This window comes from Embiotoca jacksoni, unplaced genomic scaffold, assembly GCF_022577435.1.
Source record: "Embiotoca jacksoni isolate LCO1_2020_lvr unplaced genomic scaffold, fEmbJac1.0.p SCAF_24, whole genome shotgun sequence".
NCBI classification, from domain to species: Eukaryota; Metazoa; Chordata; class Actinopteri; family Embiotocidae; genus Embiotoca; species Embiotoca jacksoni.
Genome location: NW_027185375.1, coordinates 1,069,479 through 1,095,489, shown reverse-complemented (window position 1 = coordinate 1,095,489; position 26,011 = coordinate 1,069,479). Strand labels below are relative to the sequence as shown.

Sequence of the window (26,011 nt, the reverse complement as noted above, 5' to 3'; positions counted from 1 at the left end):
ATTAACAATTAGCTGACTATTTTGAAACGAGTTGCAATATATAATATATATATATAGTATACATTATAAACATAATAGTATATAATAATGTATAGCTTTTTAAAACTGATTAGGGACATAGCGCTTGGCTGTTTGTGCAGACTTCATTTCCCACGTCGCTGTAACCGCACCTCCGTCACTGCGCATGCGTCAGCTGTTGGAACAACGGCAAGACAAACAGGACTTGACGGACGCACGCGCGCGTTTTTTTTTTGTGTGTGTCGGGTCGTTTGGACAAAAAAAAAAAAAAAAAAAAAAAGTGCCGAGAAAAGCTGGGAGAGGAGCCAAGTCTTCCCAGATGTAAGTGGAAACAGCCGCGCGGTGGAAGCGTCCTTTCGAGGGGGAAACTCGAGCCAGGTACGCCTTTTCATGCGAGCGGTTGACATTTTCGGTCGGCGTTCGTCGCTTGTCAGCGAGGAAAGCTTTTCAGAGGGTCCAAACGGGAGTTGACAGTTTATCGGCGGTGCGGCTAGCCGCTGGCTAGCGTTAGCTTCGGCTAGCCGCACCGAGTGGAGCGACCACCTCACCCGACGCGACCCCCACCTCTCCCTCTCCCTCTCCCTCGCCTCGCCTCCTCCACCCGGGTGCCCGAAGTGATGGCTTTTAGCGCCGGGGCGTGCTGCTGTTCGCTACAGTGACGGTAAAAAAAAAAAAAAAAAAAAAAAAAAAAAAATTTAAAAATGTAAAACGGAAAAGTTGGGACCGTATCGGGCTAATCACTCCCGTTCGGTTCATCCCCGCGGAGCGGAGCGCCGCTCGGATTGAGAGCTCCGCTCCGCTCCGCTCGGACACGCACAAGATTCCTTTTGTCATTTAAAAAAAAACAAAAAAAAAAACGTGTTTTTCTGGGGTTCCGGTTTGAAACAACATCTGCTCTTCGTTTTACGACAACGCCACCTCTGTAATAACACCGGGGAGGCGTTCACTGACCGGTCTGAGCCAGAATTATTATGGCGAGCTTAATTGGCTTAGAATGGCAACTGAGTGGCGGTTGTAAACTAAGAGATGGACTAATTGGAGGGGTTTTTAATCTCACCAGATTAAGATGGCTGTGTGTGTGTGTGTGTACCTTTTTATTGTCTCTGTGCTGAGACGTTGGTATTATAGGTGACATTACAGCCATGTTAAAAACACACAACACGGTTGGACAGTTACACTGCAGACATCAGCAACACCGCCTTTAAACCCAATGAAAGATGGTGTTTAAAACAACATGGAGATCGGAGGATGGGGGGGGGGGGGGGGCCCAGGTGTCATTTTTTTCCCTCATGATATTGATCTGACAGTCATGGAGGGGGGGGGGGGTGTATTTGTGGCGCTTGACCAGTTTCTGTAAATTAGGATAAGCCATTATCATTGATTCTGTGCCATGCAGTGTATCAAAAGGAAATTATAAATGACACAGCATTGTATGTGCAACTGAGATGGACCACGGTCCCCTGACATGCAGACTCAAAACAGCTTAAAAGGCAAAACAACAACAAAAAAATCTGAGTTGTGAGAAAGGAGAACAAAATGTCCCGCATCCTGTCATGCTGCTGTTGCTCAGACCAAAAGAGGGGTTGAGGTTTTACAGTCACCAAGTCTGCTGTAATCACACACGAGTAGCCTATCCGCCGTTTAAAAAAAAAGAGAAAAAAAAGGAAACACCCTCTGGCTTGGTGTCATAAATGCATTGAGAACATATTGTTGTAAACGAACTAAACCAAGATATATTTGTGTGATTGGTGCAGTTTATTGTGGAACCGAGTTTAATGGGAGAAGGTCCCGGCCGGGAGGTTTCAGATGTGGCGACCTATTTACCTGTTGGTGTGAATGCGTTTGCATGGATGGATGCTCATCTGGCGGATGTTTTCCAGCGCGCATTGTCAAAACACGGCTCTGAACATTCCCACTGAGTCAGTGAAATGTAGCTGCAAGTTTGCGGAAGATCAACCTCATGCCCTCTTCCCAGGGAGATGCTTTTCCAGTTGAACGTGAAAGACGAGTGCTGTCGCTCTCTTTTATCTCTGCGCAACCCCCGTCCCTCCCCGTCCACCTCTGAATGTGGACTGACAAGAGACTGAGAGGCAGGCAGCGTTGTAAGACCAAAAAAAAAGAAAAAAAAAAAAAAGTGCCGTGCCTCGACAAGCAGAGAAAGCCGGTAGCTACTGGCACAACCGGTTGGAACCGCTCTACTTTAATAATTAAATTATGAACCGAGCTACAACCACAGTTCAGCTATATCCACCTGTCTTGTCACTTTCCTTCCGAGATGAGGGAGTAAATTGGAGACTTGACTTTGCACTTGGGAGGCACACGAGACGACACGGAGGCTCGGACTGGTTATTGTTTTACGCCGCCTTCATTTTACAGAGCTGTCATGTTGTGAAAGGATGATACTCCAGATATAGTTTGGCTGAGAAGTATTGCTTATGTAATTTTATCTAAAAAGTACGTGGGAATTAATATTTGGACACGCAAGAATACATTCTTATATTTAGTGAGTAAAGCCTTTTTTTTTTTTGTAGACATTTTATAATGCAGAAAAGCACGTTTATTTTAGCACCACAGGGCGAAACAACAAACCTTTTAGACTAAAACTGGAGCTACAGTGCTGCTTTTTCAGCTTTCTTCTGTGTATGAATTCTGTGCAGAGAAACTGTGGCTTGGCATTAAATGTGACATGCTACTACTCGGATCTTATACATAACATGAGGAAATCAGAAACGCAACACTATATGTTCTAGATATCAATTTTAACATATGTGCCGCTTTTACTGTTTTCTATTTCACAGTACATTTAACCCTACTTCTTGTTCACAAACTTGGAGGCCTGTTTTTGGTATATAAATAAAATTTCCTTTTTATTTTTCTGTTTATCTCGATCATGCCCCTCCCATCCTCTCCCTGCCCGCTTACTGCACCCATGACCTTCCTCTCCCACCGTGGCTGGCATGCTCTGCCCTGGCTGTGACCACTGATGGATGATAACAGCATAAAGACTTCTTCTTTTATTATTATTATTATTATTATTATTATTATTATCATCTCCAAGCTGCTTGTCAGGCAAATTTGAGTTACGTTTACATGAGAAAGAGGAGTTTGTGAGTGAGACGTAGTCTGAGAAGAAAAGAGACTGCACGAACTGCGGGAATAATCTCGGAGCAGTTTGAAGATTTAGCTTGAAATGACAAGAAGAGATGTCCTTAGCTCTTTGTGTATGCGTACTATCTCTAGTAGATAGTTGAAACTGGTTTACTACCCCATTCCAAATTTGGTTATAAAAGAAGTGTTCATCCTGTGCTGGCTGTTACTCACAAAACAGCTAACTTCCAACCAGAATCGGAAAGATTCCTGTCGCTCGTAGGCACAGAAAGAGGCCTGTTGTCTCTTTTCCTTCACATGCCTGGTGGAAGACGACCAGTTAGCTTCAATGGAGAATTCCTGCAGCGAAAGATCAAACTGTAGAGGCGACCGTCACCTCAGCTGGGAGATAGCCTAGCTCGGCTCCGCTCAGGTCAGCTCAGGTCAGCACAGCTCTGCCAGCCAGTCCGTGACTCCCCCCCCCCTCCCCCTCCCCCCTGCCCCCCCCCCCCCCCTCCCCGTCCCTCTTCTCTCCTCCATCCCACACAGTACCCCTCCCCTCCCACTCGTAACTTTTTTCCAAGCGAGTTGCCATGGCATCCGTGCGCTTCACCGTGACGCCCACCAAGGCCGAGGACCTCCCGGGGCTGTCCGACACGTCGCCCGACATCAGCTCGCGCTCCGGCGCCCGCGTGCGCTTCGGCTCCAGGGAGAGTGTCAATCGAAGTGACCCGCTCAGCGAGGCGTCGGGAGGTGTGACGACGACGACGGCAGGAGGAGGAGGAGCTGACACGCCGGAGCACAGCAGCATAGAGCAAGGTGAGGTAACATAAATCACATTTACGTGTGTTGTGGTGGATGAACGGAGAGCTCCTGGCTCGTAGATCACTCACCTGGTCTGTTGCTTTGTCGTGTCTAATCCCACGATTTGTATCACTACAGACTGTTTGATCCATACGTCTGAGACATGACTGTCCTCTATCGTGACACACGGACTGACAAAAAAAAACATATGTCATGTCTTCATGAAGGCTTAAACATTTTAAAAGTCATTTTACAGATTGACTGCGTTTTGTTTGGCACGTAGCTACTCGGATTACATCAAAGTCCATGGAGGAAAGGTGATGACACAGGAAAATATCCGCATGCAGAGTACATTGTTAGATCGGTTTTAAATGTTTTGATGTCCAGTAGGCAGGACACCCAAAACATTTAAAAGGAGTTCCTTTTGCCGTCAGATTTATATGAATCATTTTTGGGTTAATGCCCAGAACTAGATAATGCACTGCGATGAAGTCACTACAGAAACTGTATTACAGCAGTGAAATTAATTTATACAGGACAAAAATACTTCGAATGAATGTGCACCACGTTTTGACATAATTAGGATTATGATAAGCTTTAGTGTAATGATTATAATATATAAATTGTATTTCATACATTATAAGTATAGTTTCTGTGGCATAGCGTGTACAGAACTAGAACAGAAAATGTTCCTTTCATGGGAAGTAATAAAAAGAGAAGTGCTGTTTTTAGATTCATCCTCGCGCACGTTGGGAAGAAAAAAAAAAAGTGAAATAGTTTTTGTACAGCTCTCGGGGTCATCAAGCTCTCGTTTGTTTTCTGCGTGGAAGCTTGACTGCGGAGCAACAGTTGAACTTTGTCGTGGCTGCGGTTAGCCGGCACTGAGAACAATAAGAGGACCCCCCCCCCCCCCCCCCCCCCCCCCCCCCACTGCTCTTATCGGCCCACCTACAGAATAGATATGGTGATTCACTTCCTTACTTAACGGAAGCTGACAACACAAACCTTTTCACGCCGACTCAACAGGTCCACATGTACAAGCTACAAGCGGCGTCCGACCTGACTGTGGGAATCCAGACGATAACACGGTGGGAAAGTAAACAGTTTCCTTCTGACTAATGTGACTTGTCACATCGAGGGCAATAATTCACTTTCCAAAATTGTTTCAGAATAGCTTTGCTGACTCAGGCTCAACAAGGTGGGGGCGGGTGGGGGGGGGGGGGGGTGGTGGTGGTGGGGGAATAACTGTGGAGAGATGTAACTGTATTAGCTCCGCTGATCCACTTAAGCAGTTGCATAGTAGTAAGGATGCCCCGCGTTCTTTAATAAGCTGCCATAAATAGAAATGGAGCCAGTTAATCCGATTGAGTTTCGATCAGGCTGTTGAGATGCAGTGGTTGTTTATGCTGCCTTTTCAGCACAGCCCGTCCATCTTCCTGCGTCTCGCCCACTCTGAGAGAAAAAAAGAAAAAGAGGCCGAAATAGCAGAGCGGTCGTCTCAGCTGAAATAGAAAACCCAGCATGCTGACAAGAAAAATGGTGTTGAAGTGAATGAGTCAAAGTCCTGAAAGGCGATGAAGAGGAAAGGAGGCGGGAGGAGCGGGGAGTTAATTTCAGAAAAGGTCAAATGCTCTGTGATCCATTGTTTTTGACACCAATAAAAGTTAGTTCCTGTGAAGTGGACGTGCGTACAATCCTCAGACCGATGCATCTGGCGCCGGGAACGTTCTGCTCCACTGGTTGCACAAAGAGGCCTCGTACCGCTCAGGTGTGGCAATCTCGGCTGGAGGTCTACTCTTGCAGAACAAACACACACAGGAACACACAGCTGCGTTCTCTCGTGCCGATCTGGGTGCGAATGCTGTGGTTCAACAGCTGAGGCAACGAGGAGACGGCAAGCGGGTGATTCTGAGAGTAGAGTTTTTCGGGATGATACCAATATCGAGATTTGTGAGCTTAATTCATCAGATATCGGGATATTGAATGGTGTTTTACAGAACTTGGAACTGCAGCCAAACTAACAGATTCAGGAGGCCTGCATCAGGTAGTTCCGCCCCTTAAAAGTCAATTTGAGTATTCAGTTGAGAAATCAAATTTTTTTCAGTTGAATCACTGCACTATTCGTTTAGCTGCAAGATTGAACACGGAGCAACGCAGCAGCTAATGGGATGTAAACTTCCAAAACCCAAGAGTGATGAGTGTGTTAGTGTTTTTGTTGTTGTTGTTGTTGTTGTTTTTTTTTTTTTAAACCTGCACCCATCCGACCCATTTTGAGAGGTGAACCAACTGACCTGATCTGCTTCATCCTCTGTCCAGTGTATTGCAAGGCATCCACAGTCTATCACAGAGGAAGAGATAGCTTTTTCCTATTTAGCGAACCTTTACTTAACAAGGTACAAAAGATGTGGAGTTACATCCGAGAAACTTAGAGGCATTAAGGATCTATTTTTTTTCTCGGAAAAAAACGTCTGAATATGTAATTTTGATGAACAGAGGGGAGTTTTTAGGGGTTTCATTAATGCTCGGAAAAGAACCGTAAGACCGACTCAAGACAGGAGGTGTTAACTACAATATTTTCACCATCAATTATTCTGCCAGCTATTTTCTCAATTATCTTTAAAATGTCAAAAACGATGAAAACAAAATAATCAAACATTTGTAAGGGTATGTGAGGTATGTCTTCAAATGTTTCTTGGAGGAAACTAATTCAACAAATATCAAATTTCCATTGAACGGCACTTCAGTAAATAGCAAATACGCTCTGCTGTGACCTCAGAGTCAGATGGAGCAGTCGAGTCAGCCAGGCTGAGCAGATACTAGTTATGTGAACCTCGTGTGTGTGTGTGTGTGTGTGTGTGTGTGTGTGTGTGTGTGTGTGTGTGTGTGTGTGTGTGTGCGTGTGTGTTTTGTAGGCCAAGAATACTGCAACAACAAGTTTAAAGCATTAAAACAGCATCTATATATACTGTAAGTGTTTTACAGTAGCGATGCACTGAATGATCAGCCAATCCAACTTTTATTTTTATAAATAACAAACGACCTGATTACGTTGTTAGTTAATTGTTTCCCAGCATGCCTGCATACCGCAGCCACTGAATATTAAGCGGCAAGTATATATATATATTTTTTTTCTGGTGTCGAGTCAGTTTCACGCTCACTATCTTTGTCCAAATGTCGGACTGTGAACAGGATGGGAAGCGACCACCCACCCGCCAAATGCTGCCACTTATTTTTTTCTCAGCATGGAAGCAGCTGACGTTCTGTTCTAAAAACGGAGTTTGCTGGTAAGATAGTAAAAGTTGCTGATGCACTTTGGGATTCGCCAGCTTCTGTGTCATACAGCTTTCTGTCTGGACTTTAAAGCGTTTGTTCGTGGCCGTAGTTCAAAGCGGAAGTTCCCGAGTCTTTTTCTTTTTTGTTTTACCTGATTGAATTAAATCAAAGTGAATTCGAACCCTCCGATTTGGCGCGATTCTGCTCGTTTAATAGAAGTCAAAGCGGCGAAAGCAAAGTGCTTCCTGTCGGCGGACGGCCTCGGGAGGGCGGGATGGCTCGTCACGAAACGCAGCGGAGCAGAGAAACGCGCTAATTAACGCGACTGTCAGTGACAGAAAAAAAAGCACGAGCGACTGTCACGCCGAGCTGAAATGAAACGTGCGCACGGGAACTAAGTAAATAAATACTAATTACTGGACATAACATCAGTCGTATTTAGTTTCTTTCCCTCCCAAGACAACGGTCGGGGAACACTGAAGCAACACCGAGACCATGTATATTTAATGATGTGTCTCTCATGTCTTTAATCATGTGGTGACCTGCTACATAAAAAAAACAAAAAAAACATGAAATAATAATGAAAATAACTTCTGCTGCATCATTACATTTGACAGTCAGATCAAACTGGAAAGAGACTGGAAAGAAAGGGAGGACGGCAAGAAACGGTAATATCTTCGCTCTTCACACAAAGTGCTGGTGTGTCGTTCGACCGAGACTCGTCATTCTTCCTCTTTTTTTTTTCTCGTCTGACCTCGGCCTCGAGTGTCCTTCTGTGAAGTGTAACGCTGCGTGCGGCCGTCTGCTGCCGTTAGCGTGCGGCCGTGCGCAGCACGGAGGGAAGCGGTGTTGCTGACTCAGGTTGCTGCCGACGCAGCGGTCCGTGCTGACTGAGGCGGAACTGAACCGGCGACGCGGTGGCTGTTGCATCAAACTCTGCGTGTGTGTCTGCGAGAGACACTCGAGCCCATCAGGCCGTGATTTAAGAAAAAAAAAAAAAAAAAAAAAAGAAGCTCATTAAAGATGGTTTTATTCTGCGGCGCTTTTTCTTTCTCGTTGATGATCTTTTCTTTTCTTTTCTTTTTTTTTTTCTGTCCAGGTGAAGGAAACTCCAAAATCTCCAGCGTGTACATCAACAACACGCACGGCGCGGATGACGATGACTTCTACGACAGAAACTTGGCCTTATTCGAGGTTTGAGGTTTAACCGTTAATAATCTGCACACTTTACGTTGTATTAAAGGCGCAAAACTCTTTTTCTTGAGGCAATAGTTGCTGCTTTACTGATTATCTTTTATACTTCTATCAGACGGTACGGGGTTTAAAATGAAAATGTCTGTTTATTTGCCAAATTGTCTCCTCAACCGGAGCCAGAAATAACCAGCATTTGGCTGGTGGCTGCAGACAATTTCAGTTTTTATAGATTGCATGGCTCCCTGGAAACAGCTCTGTCTTCTCACTCCCATTTTCTATTTTGAGTTCTTTATAAAGCCTCTATGTCTCCTCAATTTCCTGTTCTTTTACAGCTCGTCTTTTGCCTTTCTCTGTTTCTCATATCTTCTTTCGTCCATCTTTCGCACTTACTCTTTTTTTTATTTTTTTTTTTTATTCCTTCGCTGCCTCCTTGTGATTTCTCTGTCCTTCTCTTTCCATCCTTCCTCCTCTCTCCTCCTCTGTTTATCCTCCGACTGTCTCATTCCCCACCTTTTCCTTCCCGCCTTCATTTTACATCTATTTTCTGCCATGTCTCCCTCCCTTATCCCCGTCTCCTCCCTCTGTTTTATTTTTTATTTTTTTTTGCCCTCCCTTCTCCTTCAAACCGACAGGAGGAGATGGACACTCGGCCGAAGGTGTCGTCTCTCCTCAACCGCCTGGCCAACTACACCAACCTGACGCAGGGGGCCAAAGAGCACGAGGAGGCCGAGAGCATCGGCGAGAAGAAGAAAGCCGGCAAGGTGAACAAGACTGTGTGCTGAAGTTACCTTTTTTACTTGTAATAACATTTTAAAAAGCAGTGAAAACGCACAACAAACAATTCAATTCATTTCAACTTTATTTATATAGCGCCAAATCACAACACAGGTTATTTCATGGCACTTAACACATCTAAGTCCTTACAGCAAGACGTTACAATATTATACAGAGAAACCCAACAATTCAACAATTCCCACATAAGCTAGGAGGGAAAAAAAACCTCCTCTTTAAGGGAGAAAAACCTCCAACAGAGGGAAGAAAAACTCCCTCTGAACAGGAAGAAACCTTCGATAGAACCAGGCTCAGAGGTGGGCGGAACATCTGCCTCGACCGGTTGGAGTGAGAGGAGAGCATAGAGAGAAAAGGACAGCATAGAGACAGAAGAGAAGAACTGTTGGTGGAGATGACAAGCGCAGAGCAGAGACATGCAGCTCGGAGTACACTTGTAGCGATCACATAAAAACAAAGTCTTTTTTGAGATCTCGGGATGAAAAAAAATATTCAGGTAAACATAGTCGATGATCCCAAATGTACTTTGTCTTGCTGAACGTTGTTCTTTTACTGCAGCAGTCACAACCAAGATGATGATTATGGTGGCGTAACGAGTGCGAAGTTGAAATGATCACAATAAGAAAAAGTCCCGAAGTGGCTCTGTTGTGGTAAATGACGTAGTGTAAAGGAATGAAAAAGAAGGAGACAAGAGAAAAATGTCCACTTTTTTTGCTCATCATCCCTCCGTTTATCATCAGCTGTTGACTCCCTGACGTAAAACGAACGATATCTTCTTCCGCTCTCGCGACTCGAACTGAAAGTACACCGGGATGTGGCCCCGATGCTGCGCCGCCAGCCATCGCTGATAAGGCCGTCGGCTGGTGCAGATAAGACCGTCCGCCGCGGCGCTTCAAGAGTAACTCGCCACTTCTGCTCCGATCGCACGTTTGCCCGACGCTTTGGCCAGCAGATGGCCGGGAGAGTTAAACCCCCAAAAAATTTAATCTTCACTTTCAGGCTCCACAGTGTGTTCAGCATGAGCAGGAACACAAGTCGGGTGCATCAGGGAGGCGCGGGGGGGAAGGATTTTCATGGGGCCACCTGGAAATATTAGAAAGCAGACAAATGGGTGGCGTTCTGATCTCGAGTAAATATACTGGTAACTAGCAGCTACAACAGACTGACGGCACAATACATGTCCCACTGACCTGAATCAGTTTTTTTTTTAGTTTTTTTTATTTGATTTTTATTTGGAACAAAAATGAAACAAACTGTGTCAATAATACATGTAAAATAAATACATTTGGACAAATGAACATTGAATCGAGGAGTAGCTCGTTTTGGATTATGTCAAATCTGTTCTAAATGAGGACGCACAATCAATCCAAGATTTCTAGCAGCTTTTCAAACTTTTCTTGTTGACTTGAGTCATTTTGAAGACTTAAACAAGATGTACTGCATGTTATGAATCTGTGAAATCGAGCTAAAATAATGTAAATAGTAAGCTTAAAGGCATGTATAAATAATGCTACGATGGCAAAACGCGTAAAATTGTCAGCTTCGGAGCCTTTATGAACAGTTAAAATAGTCCGCTAAATGAAATGAGAAATTATTTGAATACTTTGCCAAAAGTAATTAAATAAATAGTTAAAAAAAAAAAAAAATTTCCAGTCGTATGGGAAAAATAACATTCACGTTTATATACGTAAATAGGAAATAATAACGTCCCCATTTTGCGCGTGATGTCACTGAAGAGTCGTGTGTGGTGACGTTAGACACGAAGGAACGCACACGTGCTTTGTCTCTTGAAGTTAAAAACAGAAATAATTATTTTTTTTTAAAAAAAAAAGCGAATTTCCAAATGGAGAAAGAATTGTGCCACGTTTGGGCTTTTTTGTTTGTTTGTTTGTTTGTTTGTTTGTTTTACTGATAATAAACTATTCGTGTTTTTTTGTTTGTTTGTTTTTTTGTCTCTGTTCCCTCCACGTGCCGTCGGCTCGCCTCAGATGGGGACGTTCATGGGCGTCTACCTGCCTTGCCTGCAGAACATCTTCGGGGTCATCCTGTTCCTGCGGTTGACGTGGGTGGTGGGAAGCGGCGGGGTGCTGCACGCCCTCTGCATCGTCTTCATCTGCTGCTGCTGCGTGAGTGTTTTCCGTGTCGGCAGACGGACGCGGAGGAGACGAGAGGGGGGGGGGGGACAACATCAACTCTCTGTAACGTTGCGTTTTGTGTGACCTTCCTCCTCCTCCTCCTCTTCCTCTTCCTCCGCAGACGATGTTAACTGCCATATCCATGAGTGCGATCGCTACCAACGGAGTCGTACCAGGTATTCACCTCTCCGTCTTCCCTCTTCGTGTTTTGTCTTTTGGTTCCACTGACTTCAGCACTTTTGACTGGTTTTGAGTTCACCCAGCCAGGTTTGACCTCCGTAGACGTCCGGTTGAATTTTCCCAGGTTGTCTTCCCTCAGGTTTCCTTCTCGGCTTCCGGCTGCGGCGCCACCGATGAACAAACATGCACGTTTTTCTAATTGGTGTTATTTCTGTTTGTCCCGTCTCTCCCTCTGTCTGCCTCTCCCTCTCTTGTCTACACATGCATTAAAAACCCAGAATATTTATCTGCCATCGACCTTATCTTTCACCAAAATGCCTCTAGACCAAAATCCCAAATGTCAAAGTAGTGTGATTTTTTTTTTTTTTTTTTTTTTTCCTCTCCCCTCTACTAGCATGTGACATTCTGATAATCGAACATAGAATGAAAACCCTCGGTAACATAGAGAATTCATGTCTAACATGTCCCGTTTGGCGTCCGGCATTTCACTCCATGCTATCTTTTTCTCGCCTGAACAGCTTTCGAGCTCTCACGCTTTCTCACCATCTCGTCTCAGGTGGTAGTTAATGCTGTACGTACGTCGTGTACAGTGGTTAACGTAAAAGGTGCGACGCAGTGTTTGGTTTCACAAATGCAGCTCGGGACTGAAGATCACTCGGCAGCGGCCGCCCTGAGGGTTACTGAAAGGCCGAAAAAAACGTTTTTTTTTTTTGGGAGCATTCATTCACTTTGCCTATTAAATATGTGCAAATACAGTATCCCATTCATATTTTTGTTGTCAGTTTTGTGATGTAAATGGTTGCATTTTGGAAACCAAACACTGATTTCTGAGCTTGTAGCTAGAAGAGAATTTGCAGCTGCTCTTACTGTACGATTCCCCAACCCCCACGCCCCCCCCCCCCCCAACCCCCGCCCCCACCATGTACTCTGTTTTATAACTGGTTCAAATTGTATCAGCGAAATCGGGCCGACTGTTATTTCAGCTCACTCGGAGCACCAGTTGTTTTGCGGGGAACGCTGTTGGCACCAGAAATTCAGCACGATGCAGGCTGGGTTTTATATGAATTTTTTAGTACGTGCATCAAAACAGTACCTGAGTTTCTTAGCATTTAAAAAAAAAAAAAAGTTTTGACAGTCTGATTCCAGACTTCTGAACCATCCTGACACACGGATAGATGTTTCCCCCGACCGGAGAAACGCAATCAACCAAATGCAAGCTTAGCTGGCCGGATTGGGAGTTAACATGTTATCGTTCTACTCGCCGACCCCGCTCACTATAACCTTAAAGGAATAGCGAATAGAGTGCCGACGTACGTTGATGAAATCAGCGCAGCTGTACGATATGCCGCAAGTTCATTTATCCAAATTGAGGATCCAAGGAAAGAGGGTGACGCATGATGTTTGGGTTCGATAGCCCTTCGAGGCAAATCTGTGATATGGGGCTACATAAATAAAAGTGATTTCATGAAAAAAAAAAATAATAATAATAATGACAAATATTCCACCAAACCCTTTTTTTTTTTTTTTTTTTTTATTAGCAAAAGAAGGTCAAAAATGTTACCACTGTGCCTGCATAGCAGTTTTACGTTTTAGCAAAGTGTTGAAGCCCTGTTGATACTGAGCTTCAACAAGCAGGAGTTTACTTTGTGTGCAGTAAACTCACGATAATCCAGCAATTCAAGTGACAAAAAAAAAAAAAAACAGTCGGCGTGTTATTTGCAGATAATATTTGACCAAGAATCTGCTCTGTCTTCTTTCTCCAATGTGTCACGTAGAACATTATGCTTTACTTCTACAAGCATAGGATGACTTTTCTCATCAGCTGTCCTCTTTTTTTCTCTCCCTTTACCTCCCAACGTCATAATGTTACTAACCATCCACCCCCCGCCCCCCCTTTCTCTCTTGTCTTTCTCCATCTGCCCTCTTCTTTTTAAATCTTTTATTTCTTCTACCATCCACCTCTTTCTCTGTCCCGCTCTGTCCTTTCTGCATTTCTTCCAACCTTTATGTACAACCTGCCACTCTCTCTCCTTCTCTCTCTCTCTCTCTCTCTCTCTCTCTCCTCTCCCTCCTTTTTCCTCCTCCTCCCCTCCAGCGGGAGGCTCCTACTTCATGATCAGCCGCTCCCTTGGTCCGGAGTTCGGGGGGGCAGTGGGCCTGTGTTTCTACTTGGGCACCACCTTCGCTGGAGCCATGTACATCCTGGGAGCCATCGAGATCCTTCTAGTGAGTAATCTGTGTTTTCTTTTTCTTTCTTTTTTTTTAAGCTCTAATGAAACCAGAGACGGTGAAGATGTAATCATGATGCTATAAATGGAAGTTTCATTCAGTTAGATGATTGAATTTATTGCTTTAATGTTGTCTTCTCCTTCCTTCTCCCTCCATCCCTCCACCAGATGTACATTGCGCCCAAGGCAGCCATATTTGAAGGCGAAGGTGCGGCCATGTTGAACAACATGCGGATCTACGGCTCCATCTGCCTTTTCCTGATGTCCCTGCTGGTGTTTGTGGGCGTTAAGTACGTGAACAAACTGGCCTCCATCTTCCTGGCCTGCGTCATCGTCTCCATCATTTCCATCTACATCGGAGCGTTCGTCTCCGCCTTCAAGGAGCCGCACTTTCCGTAAGTGTCGACGTCCAAAAATGCGGCGCCGACTAAAGTCCCGGGAACTCTCGTGGATTTGACTGACTGATGGGTTTTCGTCCGCAGCGTGTGCATGCTGGGAAACAGGACTATCAACGGTCACGATGTCGCCGACAACCAGTGTAGGAAAACCTTCCTGCAGGTCACGGATCCGTCGGCGGGATTCAACGGCACAGGTAATTACAGTGGGTTTACATTTCCTACTCGTGAGGATTCGGAGGCGTTTCCCCGTCACGCCAGTCGTCCGAGTTCAGTTTTCGTGACATTCCGTTGTCCTCCCGGCAGGAAACGGCACATCCTCTAACCCGTCGGCCGCTCCAGCCGCGGTGGAGAAGACCACGTATCTCTGGAAGCATTTCTGCCAGGGCCAAGAGCCCAACGCCTCCTGTGACGACTACTTCAACTCAAACAACTTCTCAGAGATTAAAGGGCTCCCTGGTCTGGCCAGTGGGATCATATCAGGTAGTGTGTGTGCGTGTGCGTGAGTGTCTGTTTGTGTGTGTATGTGTGTTTTATAAATCGGTTGGCTGATCGCTGTAACGTCATATTTAGCGTGCAGATATAAGAGTGCCACAATTTTGCAAACTGTTCCTTATTTGTATCCGGAACTGAGTCGAAGATCCAATAATTGTTTGTTGATTTTCACATTTTCTTTGCATTTAAGTTAAAACACTTGTGACAAGCAGAGAGAGCTGGAAACAACGATGCTGATGCTTTTACTGGAGAGCTTACTAATGCAGGAAGTCCACCTCTCGTACAAGAGATTTCCTCATACTTAGATTTCAACACGGTTTCACTTTATGTGTATGATACAGGGGGCTTAAATTCAGACTCGTTTTCATTCGGTAGAGATCTAATTCAGTTTAAGAGCTCAGTGTGACATCTGTGGTCATTTTTTTTTGTGTGCAAATTTATGATGAGATTAAGTTTTCAGTTTTATGCAAAAATGTTCATCATTTAATTACTGCTCAGATTAAAGAGGCAATTTGGTTTTAGTGTTTTTTCTTTATAAGTCCAGGATTTCTTACTCTGCTGTTTTGCAAAAAAAGGTGTGGATAAAATGATTTTAAGTAGAAGATATAAATATGCTTTTGGTTCCTTGTTCAAACCTGCTCATCCGGCTGCACGTTTCCTCTCGCCGCTGCCTCCTGCAGGTTTAAAGGTTATTCGGCAGCTCTAAATCGCCTCTCCGTGCGAACACGGGTGTGAATGTGTCTGCCAATGCGACTCGCTGGCGACTTCTCACCCAGTGTCAGCTGGGATGTGCCACCCCAGCCGCCCTCCCGCCCCCCCCTTTGCCCCCAGTGGATACCGCTAATGGATAAACACGTAATCTCACTAACGAGCACTTTGCTGACTCCCCTCCTCCCAGACAACCTGTGGAGCTTCTACCTCAGCAAAGGGGACGTGTTGGAGAAACGCTCCCTCAGCTCCGCTCACGTCGCCCACCCGGTGTCCACGCACCAGCCGTACGTGTTTGCTGACATCACCACGTCCTTCACTCTGCTGGTGGGCATCTTCTTCCCCTCCGTCACAGGTACACACTTCTCTTCTGGCTCTTCCTCCAATGCTTAAAAGCAGCCGTGTTAAAGGCTAAACTGAGAAACAGTGTCGTCGCAGTTGAGTTGTAAAAAACAAATGCATTACAGATCAGAAAAGAACCGTATTGACTCTTGCTCATGTGGATGTCCCTTCTCAGATTTCTTTTTACTCTCAGAACAATAAAATGAAACTCATTTTGTGCACTTTGGTTTCATTTTCCGATTTGAACTTGAAACGGTTCAAAACTCATTAATTCTCCTTCACGTTTCGCACAATATTTTTAATACTTTCTTTGCTTAACACACTTCATAAAGCTTGTATGTTATTCACTCCAACATCAAGGGTTTCTTGATCTCTTTGAAGTTGGTATTTTAAACACAAAGCATAATAGAATAAGAATAAGTTACGCCAGTAATTTTGATGTTAATAACCTTGTCCTCTCTTCCTCAGGAATCATGGCTGGTTCCAATCGGTCGGGGGATTTAAAAGACGCTCAGCGCTCCATCCCCATTGGAACCATCCTCGCCATCCTCACCACCTCCTTCGTCTGTATCCTTTTATGATATTGTGATATCATTTCCAATCACTCTGAATAAAAAAAACAAAACGATTTAAGACGGTACAACACAGAGAATTTGAGTTCAGTCGTACCTGTTGAACAATTATTAGCCTCCTCAATACGTTTTTAGCCCAAAAATTGAATGAAATAATCTTTAGATCTTAATATTTTAAGATAATTAGGAGATTTTCAGCTACATTTACTCTTGATTATTAGGAAAGCCTTTTTGCTTATTTTATAGTTGATTTAAGTGTTATTTTCCTGAGTGCTGTCCATCCAGACCTGAGCGCTGTTGTGTTGTTTGGCGCCTGCATCGACGGGGTGGTCCTCAGAGACAAGTCAGTATATACGTGTGTTGTTTTGTGCGAGGGGAAATTCTGATTATTTTGTGGTTTCATTGGAATGAATACAAAATGTCATACTCTAAAAGTATTCAATACTCCGTATATCGTTGCCTCTGAAGGTTCGGAGATTCGGTTAGAGGCAACCTGGTGGTGGGGACTCTGGCCTGGCCGTCTCCCTGGGTCATCGTGATCGGCTCCTTCTTCTCAACGTGTGGCGCCGGCCTGCAGTCGCTGACCGGCGCGCCCCGACTCCTGCAGGCCATCGCCAAGGACAACATCATCCCCTTCCTCCGGGTTAGAGCTGCTAATGGCACTAAAGCCTTATATACAAACGGTTTGGGCAGCCAATCACACTGTGATGTCATACACACTGTGGACGTGTCATGCTTACCAATAAGTAGGTCAGGTGTAAGAAAAAAGAATTGCAGGGGAAGGCAAAATCAACCCATTTAACATAATGTGTATGTTTTCCTTTTAATCAGATTATGATCCATTTATTCAGGATGCTGCAGCTAAATTCTTCCTAATCTCACCGAGTATTGTTCTTAAACCCATCTTGATATGGCGGTATGATTTACTTCATGCATTTGAACTGTTTTGTCGAAACCCCCCCTCCCCCCGCACCCTGCCCCGCCCCCATCTGTGTTACTGTCAGGTGTTTGGTCATGGGAAAGCTAACGGGGAACCCACCTGGGCCCTGCTGCTGACCGCCTTCATAGCCGAGCTGGGGATTCTCATCGCCTCCCTGGACCTGGTGGCTCCCATCCTGACAATGTAAGACGTGTGCGTGTGCGTGTGTGTGTGTGTGTGTGTGTGTGTGTCCTCCTTCAGGCACCTCAGTTTTTCCTCCTCTGTCTCCGTCCAGGTTCTTCCTGATGTGTTACCTGTTTGTGAACCTGGCCTGCGCCCTCCAGACCCTACTGAGGACGCCCAACTGGAGGCCTCGCTTTTCCTACTACCACTGGTACTATCAAACACACACGCAAACGTTCACACGCAGATATAAACACACGCACACACTGATGTGTCCCTCCGCTGCTCGTCTTTCCAGGACCTTGTCATTTTTGGGGATGACTATCTGCCTGGCACTCATGTTCATATCCTCTTGGTACTACGCAATCGTTGCCATGGTGATTGCCGGCATGATCTACAAATACATTGAGTATCACGGGTATGTTGCCATGGAGATGTATTTCCCCCTCCCCTCACATGATTGTACATGTACGGCATGGTCAAGAGTGCTGTGTGTGTGTGTGTGTGTTTTATTTCCAGTATGAATCATCATCTGTCAGGGGAGTTAAAACAGTACGTTTCACAAAAGATCGTCACATATTCTGTGCATCCATGTGTGTGTTTCAGAGCAGAGAAGGAGTGGGGGGATGGGATCCGCGGCCTGTCACTCAGTGCTGCCCGTTATGCCCTCCTGAGGCTAGAAGAGGGACCACCCCACACCAAAAACTGGAGGTACTGAACTGCAGCGCAAAAACACCCCTTTTGCACCCACGAACGATCCATGAATCCGGTCACTTAAAAGTATCTTTAAAGTGTGTTTTGATGGGGGAACGAAAATTCGGTTTTTAATGCGTGTAAGATTTGACGTCACTGTGTAAGTGAAGGCTATAATGACTACAGATTATTTTTGGTTTACAGAACAATTAAGTATAAATTGACAGCTTTTTCAGAGACTTCCATCACATCTCAAAATCCGTAACCGAGCACTTTAAGGGCGACTTCTCCATGTTGCTTTTAAAAAGGGGGCATTCCCAGTGGAACGGCATCGGTACGGTCACAGATGGACAAGATCAAATGACAAATGCGCCGATTGGCTCGCTTTTAATGTTCTGATAGAGCTGATAAAAGTATGTATGCAGTAATTTCCTCTGAGAATCTAGAACGAAAGGTCTGCTGTTACTGATATTTGTGGAGAATCCACGTCCACCAACACACACACACACACACACACACACTCTTACTTGTCTTCCTCTCTGTTCTTCCTCCAGGCCGCAGCTGTTGGTGTTACTAAAACTGGACGAAGACGCCCACGTCAAGTCTCCCCGCCTGCTGACGTTCGCCAGCCAGCTCAAGGCGGGAAAGGGCCTGACCATAGTTGGCACCGTCGTCTCCGGCAACTTCCTGCAGAGCTTCGGCGAGGCTTTCGCCGCTGAGCAGGTGGGAGCGTTTAACCTCGGAGAGCAACTGCAGTCGTGAAGGAAAAGCTCCTCCGTCGGCTTAACCTTGTGCTTCCTCCTCCTCAGACTCTGAAGCACCTGATGGATAAGGAGCGCGTGAAGGGCTTCTGTCAGTGCATCGTGGCGCAGAAGCCTCGCGACGGCATCAGCCACATGATCCAGTCCAGCGGCCTGGGAGGGATGAAGCCCAACACGGTGGTGATGGGCTGGCCGCACGCCTGGAGACAGAGCGAGGACCCACAGTCCTGGAAGACATTCATCAGTGAGTCAGAAGAGGACGGAAAATAATTTTCTCTTTCGTGATGTCATTGTTTTTCCGAGTCGGCGGACCAACGGCGCCCCCTCTCTTCCTTCCAGACACAGTGCGGGTGACCACTGCGGCCCACTTGGCCCTGCTGGTGCCCAAAAACATCTCCCTGTTCCCCAGCAACAGCGAGCCCTGCGCCGAGGGCTACATCGACGTCTGGTGGATCGTCCATGACGGGGGGATGCTGATGCTGCTGCCTTTCCTCCTTCGTCAACACAAGGTGGGAAAATGACGTCGATTTTTATTTTTATTCACATCTGTAATCGGTCTTTCAGCTTCCGGTCCGCCTCACTGCTGCATCTGGTCGCTGTCTTCTCTCCTCAGGTGTGGCGTAAGTGCGGGATGAGAATCTTCACAGTGGCCCAGATGGAGGACAATTCAATACAGATGAAGAAGGATCTGGCGACCTTCCTCTATCATCTACGCATTCAAGCTGAGGTGGAAGTTGTTGAGATGGTACGCTCACAATTTGGTGGTTGATCTGGGACCTTTACACGAACCCTGTAACATCCAGTTTTCCTCCTTTGTTTAGCTTTAAGGTCGAGAGGATTATCTGAACCCAAGACTGTCTCGCGGAAATGAAAAAAGTGTAGATGCACAATTTTAGATGCGTACGTCTTTGAGATCTCGACGAGAATCGAATTAGAAGTCTGTTTAAACAATGTTTATAATATATCAGGGTCAATACGGGTTAAGTGGTAAATAATCAAACTAATCTCTCCGTAACAGTTTGTCTGAATACGCCTGTCTTCTCTTGTCCTCAGCATGACAGTGATATCAGTGCGTACACCTACGAGAGGACGCTGATGATGGAGCAGCGCTCTCAGATGCTCAGACAGATGCGACTGTCTAAATCAGATCGGGAAAAAGAGGTAGGTTCGGGTCGTATTGATCATTTTATGGGGGGGGGGAGGAAATCAACAGGGTGTAAATTTATCTGGACAGTCAAGATAAAACCACCAGAACTTTTCAACAACCTCCAATTTTCTGCTCGATCTTTGTCGGTCCTAGCAGAGGATCACAAATTTGATTAAATGCCCTCTCAGTGGTGTCGTTAGTCGCATGACCGTAAACTGTATGCCAAATTAGCCATAACACACGTATGTTATTTGTTTGTGAATGTCGTGCATCATTTTTGTCAGGGAAACCCTGGTAGCAGCAGCAGTAGGCCAGAGGCAGGTGGAGCTACAAGGTCTCAGGTGAGATCAGTGGTTACGGCCAGCTGTGAGTTTTAAACTGAAAAACTGTTGGTTGTGGAGGATGTTGTTGAGACCGTTAAAAGAAAGAAAGTTCTTCTCCTTTTAAAATGATTTAGAAGAGATGATCTTCTCCCTCGTGGAAATCTTAAGAATAATTGTGGTCTGAAATTAAATTTAGAAAAAAATGAAAATTATTATTGTCCTCCATGTTTTCCTCATAAAATCAGATGCTAGAGAGGAAGGACTTTATTTTAAAATAGAAGTCGGAACCGTAGCGCAAGATATTTTCGAGCTCCATGATAGATCCAGCCCGGGTGCTTTCCGCCCACGTAGAACTGGACCCCGAAAGAAAGGAGGTACTGACGATGCTTTTATTTCATACCAACTGGGACACCAAGTCCCGTTCAGCTTCATCATTAAAGTTCATATCGTCTTCCTTCTGTCCCCGGCCTCCTCAGAGGGTACGCTGGAGTTTTGACGATGTAAGTTGACTCGCCGTGGCGAAGCGGCAGCCGTCTGAAGTAGAGCAGTCTAGCGGACGTAGCGGGACGGCGCTCTGTTAAAGCGAAGAGGTTCTCTGAACACCTCTGAACTTCCACGAGAGCAGCAAGAACCCTTCAGAAAAAGAGGCTGGACGTTTCCGGATGATTCGATTTTTCTTAATCGGTAGTGAATGGGGTGAAATGTCCCTCGTCGACCCCGACCTTTGACCTCTCCAGTGAAGGGGTCGGGTAAAAAGAGCCAAATTTGCTGACGCCAATGAGGTCAAATCTGGTGTTTGCTACACTTCGATGTAGTCTTTTGATTAACCAGATTGCAAATAAGTGTTCATGTGAAAATTTCCATTCTTTATCTGAAGGATTCAATAAGATATTTGTCCAATTAAACCATAATATCTGCTGACCTGAGTCAAATGTGCTTCATAAGCTGACTTTAAACAGCGCTTCATTCTTCATACATCTTTATTTTCCTCCTCTTTGACTCCTCATCTCTGGGTCTCAAGACGCCTTTTGACTCAGGTCTCGCTGGTCCTTTTCGCCGACTCGACACCAACGCTCGTCGCGTCCCGGTAGTTCCCCCCTCCCGTGTCTCTGCTGGCGTAGCTGCAGCCCGTGCTCCTGTTGTTAGCCAGTTAGGTGACCTTGTGTTTGTAGGTGTATCCTGGGGGAGACCCAGGTACAGGAGTACCGGAGTCCACACGTCAAACCCCTCCACGGGAGACAGAGACAGACAGGTACAGAGAGACAGATGAGAGTCAGGAGGTGGGGAAGAGAGAGAGAGAGAGAGAGAGAAAGAGAAGCATCGCATGAGTTGGAAAAAAAAAAAGCTCCAAGTGGGGATGAGATGAGAAAGAGCGTGTTTGTGGTTTTTTTTTTGTTGTTGTACGAAACAGGCTCAGCTGGTGAAAGACCGTAACTCCATGCTGCGCCTCACGAGCATCGGCTCCGACGACGACGACGACACCGACGGCGGGGAGCGAGACCGGCCGGTGAGCAGCGTCAGCGGCGGCGGAGGCGGCGGCAGCGCCGAGCACCACCGACGCGTTCAGATGACCTGGACCAAAGAGAAGACCTCGCAGTACCGAGCGGCGCACTCGGGCTGCTCCACGCCGGAGGGGTTCAGAGACATGCTGAGCATCAGGCCGTGAGTGGATGTCACCACTGATAATCTCTCTCACACACACACACACACACACACACACACACACACACACACACACACACACACACTGCAGTCGGTCGGCCGGCTGGTTATACATGTCCCGTCTTTCCCTTTCAGCGACCACTCCAACGTCAGGCGGATGCACACCGCCGTCAAACTCAACGAGGTCATCGTCAACAAATCCCACGACGCCCGGCTCGTCCTGCTCAACATGCCGGGACCTCCGAGGAACGCCGACGGAGACGAGAACTGTATCCTTCACACGGATGACGTATTTTACAGGCTTGTTGTGGGCACGTTTTACAAACTATCTCTTAAAAAAAAAAAAAAAAAAAAAAAAAAAACTAAACAAGAAAACACTTAGAGACAGAAAAGCACATTTGTGACAGTTTCTGCGTTCAAATAGAAGTCGTGAGTTCGTGGTTACAACACGGGGAGTCGTGTATGCTTGCCGTTGGGGAAAAAAAACAACAAAAAAATGTTGCTAGGCAACAGCAGAGCGGACAGCGTCTAGAGGCCGCAGAGGCTAACAATTTAGCGAGCTAAAAGGGAGGTAACGTAATGCAGGAAAAGAGGAGGCCGTTGGGAAGATCAACATTTTCCTCAGACATAGACTGAGTGCCAAACGTCACAGGATTAAATTACAATAAATGAGTTTAACATCCAATGAAGAATAAACTTCCACGACCTCTCGACATTTCCGCAAACGTCATGAAGTCCGTTATTTACATCGGGGAGAAATCGGCTTTCTGACCTGCTGTTAAAAGCTCTTTATTAAGTATGCGACCGATCACTAAAACCCTCCTTCATTTACTGCTGCCGCGCTCGCATCACATGCAGGTTTACCGTCGTGACAGCGGCAGATTTACGACCTCAAATTCTCTCATTTTGAATGAGAATCCTCGGTTTGAGTTTTGAGTAAAAACGCAGCAACGTCCAGGTTGGCTCCGCGGCAGGATGAAAGAAAGCGGTTCGACGACCGTCGTGATGTTGACGCAGCTTACGCAAGAGCAGAGACGCTCGCTGACTAAACCGATCCCCAAAAAACCAAACAAAAAAAACAGATCCCTGAGGACGGTGGCGTCGAGTGAGTGAATATTACCCCCCCCCCACCCCTACACCCCCCCCCCCCCCCCCCCCCCCATGCCGAGTCGTGAAACGTTCGTTGACTCGTCGCCCAGATATGGAGTTCCTGGAGGTCCTGACGGAAGGACTGGAGCGCGTCCTGCTGGTGAGAGGCGGCGGGAGCGAAGTCATCACCATCTACTCCTGATCGAGCAGCCGGTCGACGCTGAAGTGAGCGAAGGGGAGATGATGGGTGGGGTGTGTGGGGGGGGGGGGGGGGGGGAGGCGTGGTCTCGCAAAGAGAGACTGTCATTGGCCAACAAACCCCACTCTGTGTGTCCCCCCCCCCCTCCACACACACACACACACACACGTCACCTTTACACTCCTTATGTCACGACAACGGTTTCCATTCCACAAACGTCGCGCTACAGAAATGCCAACACGATTCCACGAATGAGTAAAAAAAAAAAAACGTGTGTGTGTGTGTGTGTGTGTGTGTGTGTGTGTGTGTGTGTGTGTGTGTGTGTGTGTGTGTGTGTTTGTGCGCGAGTCATCCACCCGAAGGAACTCTGATGTGTCGAAGGGACCAGCGTTGTGTCGGGAGCGAGCGCGTTTGGCCGGTGGATCTCTGAACCGAGCGCTCGTTCCACTGATGAGACTCAGGGTTGCTTTTTTGTTGTTGTTGTTTTTTTTCTGTTGTTTTTTGTGCAGAATGTATTTTAGAAGCGAGTTTTGGGAGTTACAGCCTGAATGTCTGAACGGGACAAAGTTCTTTTTTTGTTGTTGTTGTTGTTGTTGTTTTCTTTCTATCGTTGAAGACCCAACACATTAGTCCAGTTCTACACGAAGACTGCAAAAATAACACGGCATCACGGGAAGTGAGGAGTTTTGTTTGGCTCTCCGGTGGCGCCCACCTTACTTGAAAACGTAACGTTCGAAGGAGCTACGAGGAAGAAACGGTTAGCGATTATATCAGTTCAGGCCTCATTTCCTTTCATATCCAGGAATATTTGGCAAAACCTCCCAATTTGTTTTACTCGTAGCGAAGTTCGAGGTGGAGTGAATTTTTTTCAAACTCTTGCCGCTATTTCTCCGAATCTGGTCTCCTGTATTGAAGCCCATTTCTTCAACGAGAAGTTACAACTCGGAATAGAAGAATTTTGACTTAAAACGCTGACTCGTGTCAAAGATTTTTTAAATCTAAATACCAAGACGTTGGACAACTGGACGAGAATTTTTTTTGCTGTCAAAATTTGTAAATTTAAATTTCTTGCCAAACAAGTCCAAACTATGAAATAAAAATTATTTGATGTCATCTATTTGGATTTTCTACTATTTATTTCACAATTTATGAATTTTGAAGTTTAACATTGAATCCATTTTTTTTTTTTTTTTTGCTTTATTGCCTGCCGCAGAAATGGGCTTCTCTACTCCTGCTCCTCCACAAAGTGATGAAAAACAGATGACCGACATTTTACATATCATTTAAACCAGGTGTCACATATCGTTATCTAGAAAACAGTGAAAATATCCTCTCTGATATTTTAGGCGTGAGCTCCTCCGGGTCTTTAGGAGAAAAGGAAAAAAGAAAAAGAAAAAAAAAAGGGGCGGCGGGGGCTTTATGAACCGCATTTATGGATTTGTTGATGTCGGCTGCGACTCCCGTAAACAAAACAACACGAAGGCAGAAGTCTTGGTTTGTTGCCGTTGAGATCTCTTAAGAATCGTTGACGGTATTTGTTGACACACTGGACCACCGTGGAGAGGATCCGCTCCTCTGCGCGTGCGTGTGTGTGTGTGTGTGTGTGTGTGTGTGTGTGTGTGTGCGCGTGCGCGTGTTCGTTCATTTGGCACCAGATGGGCCGTTTTCTATCTCCTCTCCAGAGAATATCGGCCGCGCTGTCGAAGTGTGAGCTTGTGCGATGAAACTTCTCCACCTTCACCCGAAACAAACTCGCCGACATCCTGCTTCCTGTGCACGTGCGCGCGTGTGTGTGTGTGTGTGTGTGTGTGTGTGTGTGTGTGTGCGCGTGAATGAGAGTCAGGAGCTCCGACCTGCGGGGTGCTCAAGTCCACTCTGAAGCTTTGTTCTTGTTCTTTTTTTCTTTTTTTTTTTACAGTGTTACTGTACAGGGATTATTTTATGTCCATTGTTATTTCCTAAACATTTGTTTTTCTTGCTTGTACATAAGGACAAAAAAAAAAGATCCCAAGTTTTATCTTTTTTTAATTACATTAATATAAAAAGGAATCATAAAAACTTTGCTTGAAAAAATATGAGAATAAATAAAGCTTTTGAAAGAAACGTACCAAGATTGTGACCCTTTTGTGTTTATGACCAAAGAATGTTTATTGTTGTTTGGTGCTACAATTAAATATAATTTATGAGCAGGATTCATTCGTCAACACGTCAGTTTTAGAATACAAATTCCTAATTTATGAGGCTGTGTGGCAAAAGAATTCTTGTTTATTTCATTTTATTACAAACATTTTGCATGCGTGTCTGTGCATATCATCTCGAAGGGCTGCAACCAATAACTAACCTCGCTACTGATAAATCATTTGATTGCTTTTTGATTTGTTGTTCAGTCTAGGAACTGTTAGAAAACGGGTAAATGTGCAACCCCAAATTTCCAATGCTCGAGGAAACATCTTTAAAAAAAAAAATCAAAAACATCACATACCGACATTTATGCAGGATAAAACAAGGAATAAGGTACATTAAGAAAATAAAAGCAGATGTTCAAAGCTGTAGATGACAATATAATACAATTATTTTTAATGCTTTAAAGTGATGTCTCTGTATTGTAGGCTATTTATTATAAATACACAGAGAAAAATTATAAAATATAGCTGAATTTCAAATTTCATCTAGAATACTAACTTTTATTTAGTTTAATATCAATGTAAATACAAAGTAAAAAAAAAAACTAATACAAATATTAGTATTATTTGTTTATTCTGTATTCCTTTTATTTTTTTATTTTATTATATCAATTGTGGTTATTTATTTTGAT

At 45.2% G+C, this 26,011-nt stretch overlaps 1 protein-coding gene across 2 annotated transcripts; it reads left to right on the top strand.

Moving 5' to 3' along the window:
• The first annotated feature begins 179 nt into the window (after window positions 1-179).
• On the top strand, window positions 180-25,303 carry LOC138203919 (solute carrier family 12 member 6-like). 2 transcript variants are annotated; one of them, XM_069158935.1, is made up of 27 exons: window positions 180-396; window positions 3,016-3,924; window positions 8,282-8,376; window positions 9,009-9,137; window positions 11,154-11,291; window positions 11,422-11,476; window positions 13,576-13,706; window positions 13,877-14,103; window positions 14,191-14,300; window positions 14,410-14,586; window positions 15,497-15,661; window positions 16,117-16,215; window positions 16,506-16,563; window positions 16,689-16,863; window positions 17,225-17,343; window positions 17,435-17,533; window positions 17,621-17,740; window positions 17,929-18,033; window positions 18,570-18,738; window positions 18,825-19,020; window positions 19,116-19,285; window positions 19,390-19,521; window positions 19,830-19,937; window positions 20,208-20,264; window positions 21,658-21,908; window positions 22,044-22,177; window positions 23,108-25,303. In XM_069158935.1, exons 2-27 carry the CDS (start codon window positions 3,699-3,701, stop codon window positions 23,197-23,199), a joined length of 3,537 nt encoding a protein of 1,178 aa, XP_069015036.1. In that variant the 5' UTR covers window positions 180-396; window positions 3,016-3,698; the 3' UTR covers window positions 23,200-25,303. The 2 variants fall into 2 exon arrangements, with proteins under 2 accessions (XP_069015036.1, XP_069015037.1); XM_069158936.1 differs by lacking the exon at window positions 20,208-20,264.
• Window positions 25,304-26,011: the final 708 nt, after the last annotated feature.

What these genes read in the sequence shown, in the direction of transcription:
- LOC138203919 (XM_069158935.1), top strand. Translation starts at nt 3,699, where the DNA reads ATGGCATCCGTGCGCTTCACCGTGACGCCCACCAAGGCCGAGGACCTC. An exon ending in TCTTCATCTGCTGCTGCTGC is followed by an intron (nt 11,292 to 11,421) that starts GTGAGTGTTTTC and finishes CTTCCTCCGCAG; the next exon opens with ACGATGTTAACTGCCATATC. An exon ending in GTGGAGCTACAAGGTCTCAG is followed by an intron (nt 20,265 to 21,657) that starts GTGAGATCAGTG and finishes TGTACGAAACAG; the next exon opens with GCTCAGCTGGTGAAAGACCG.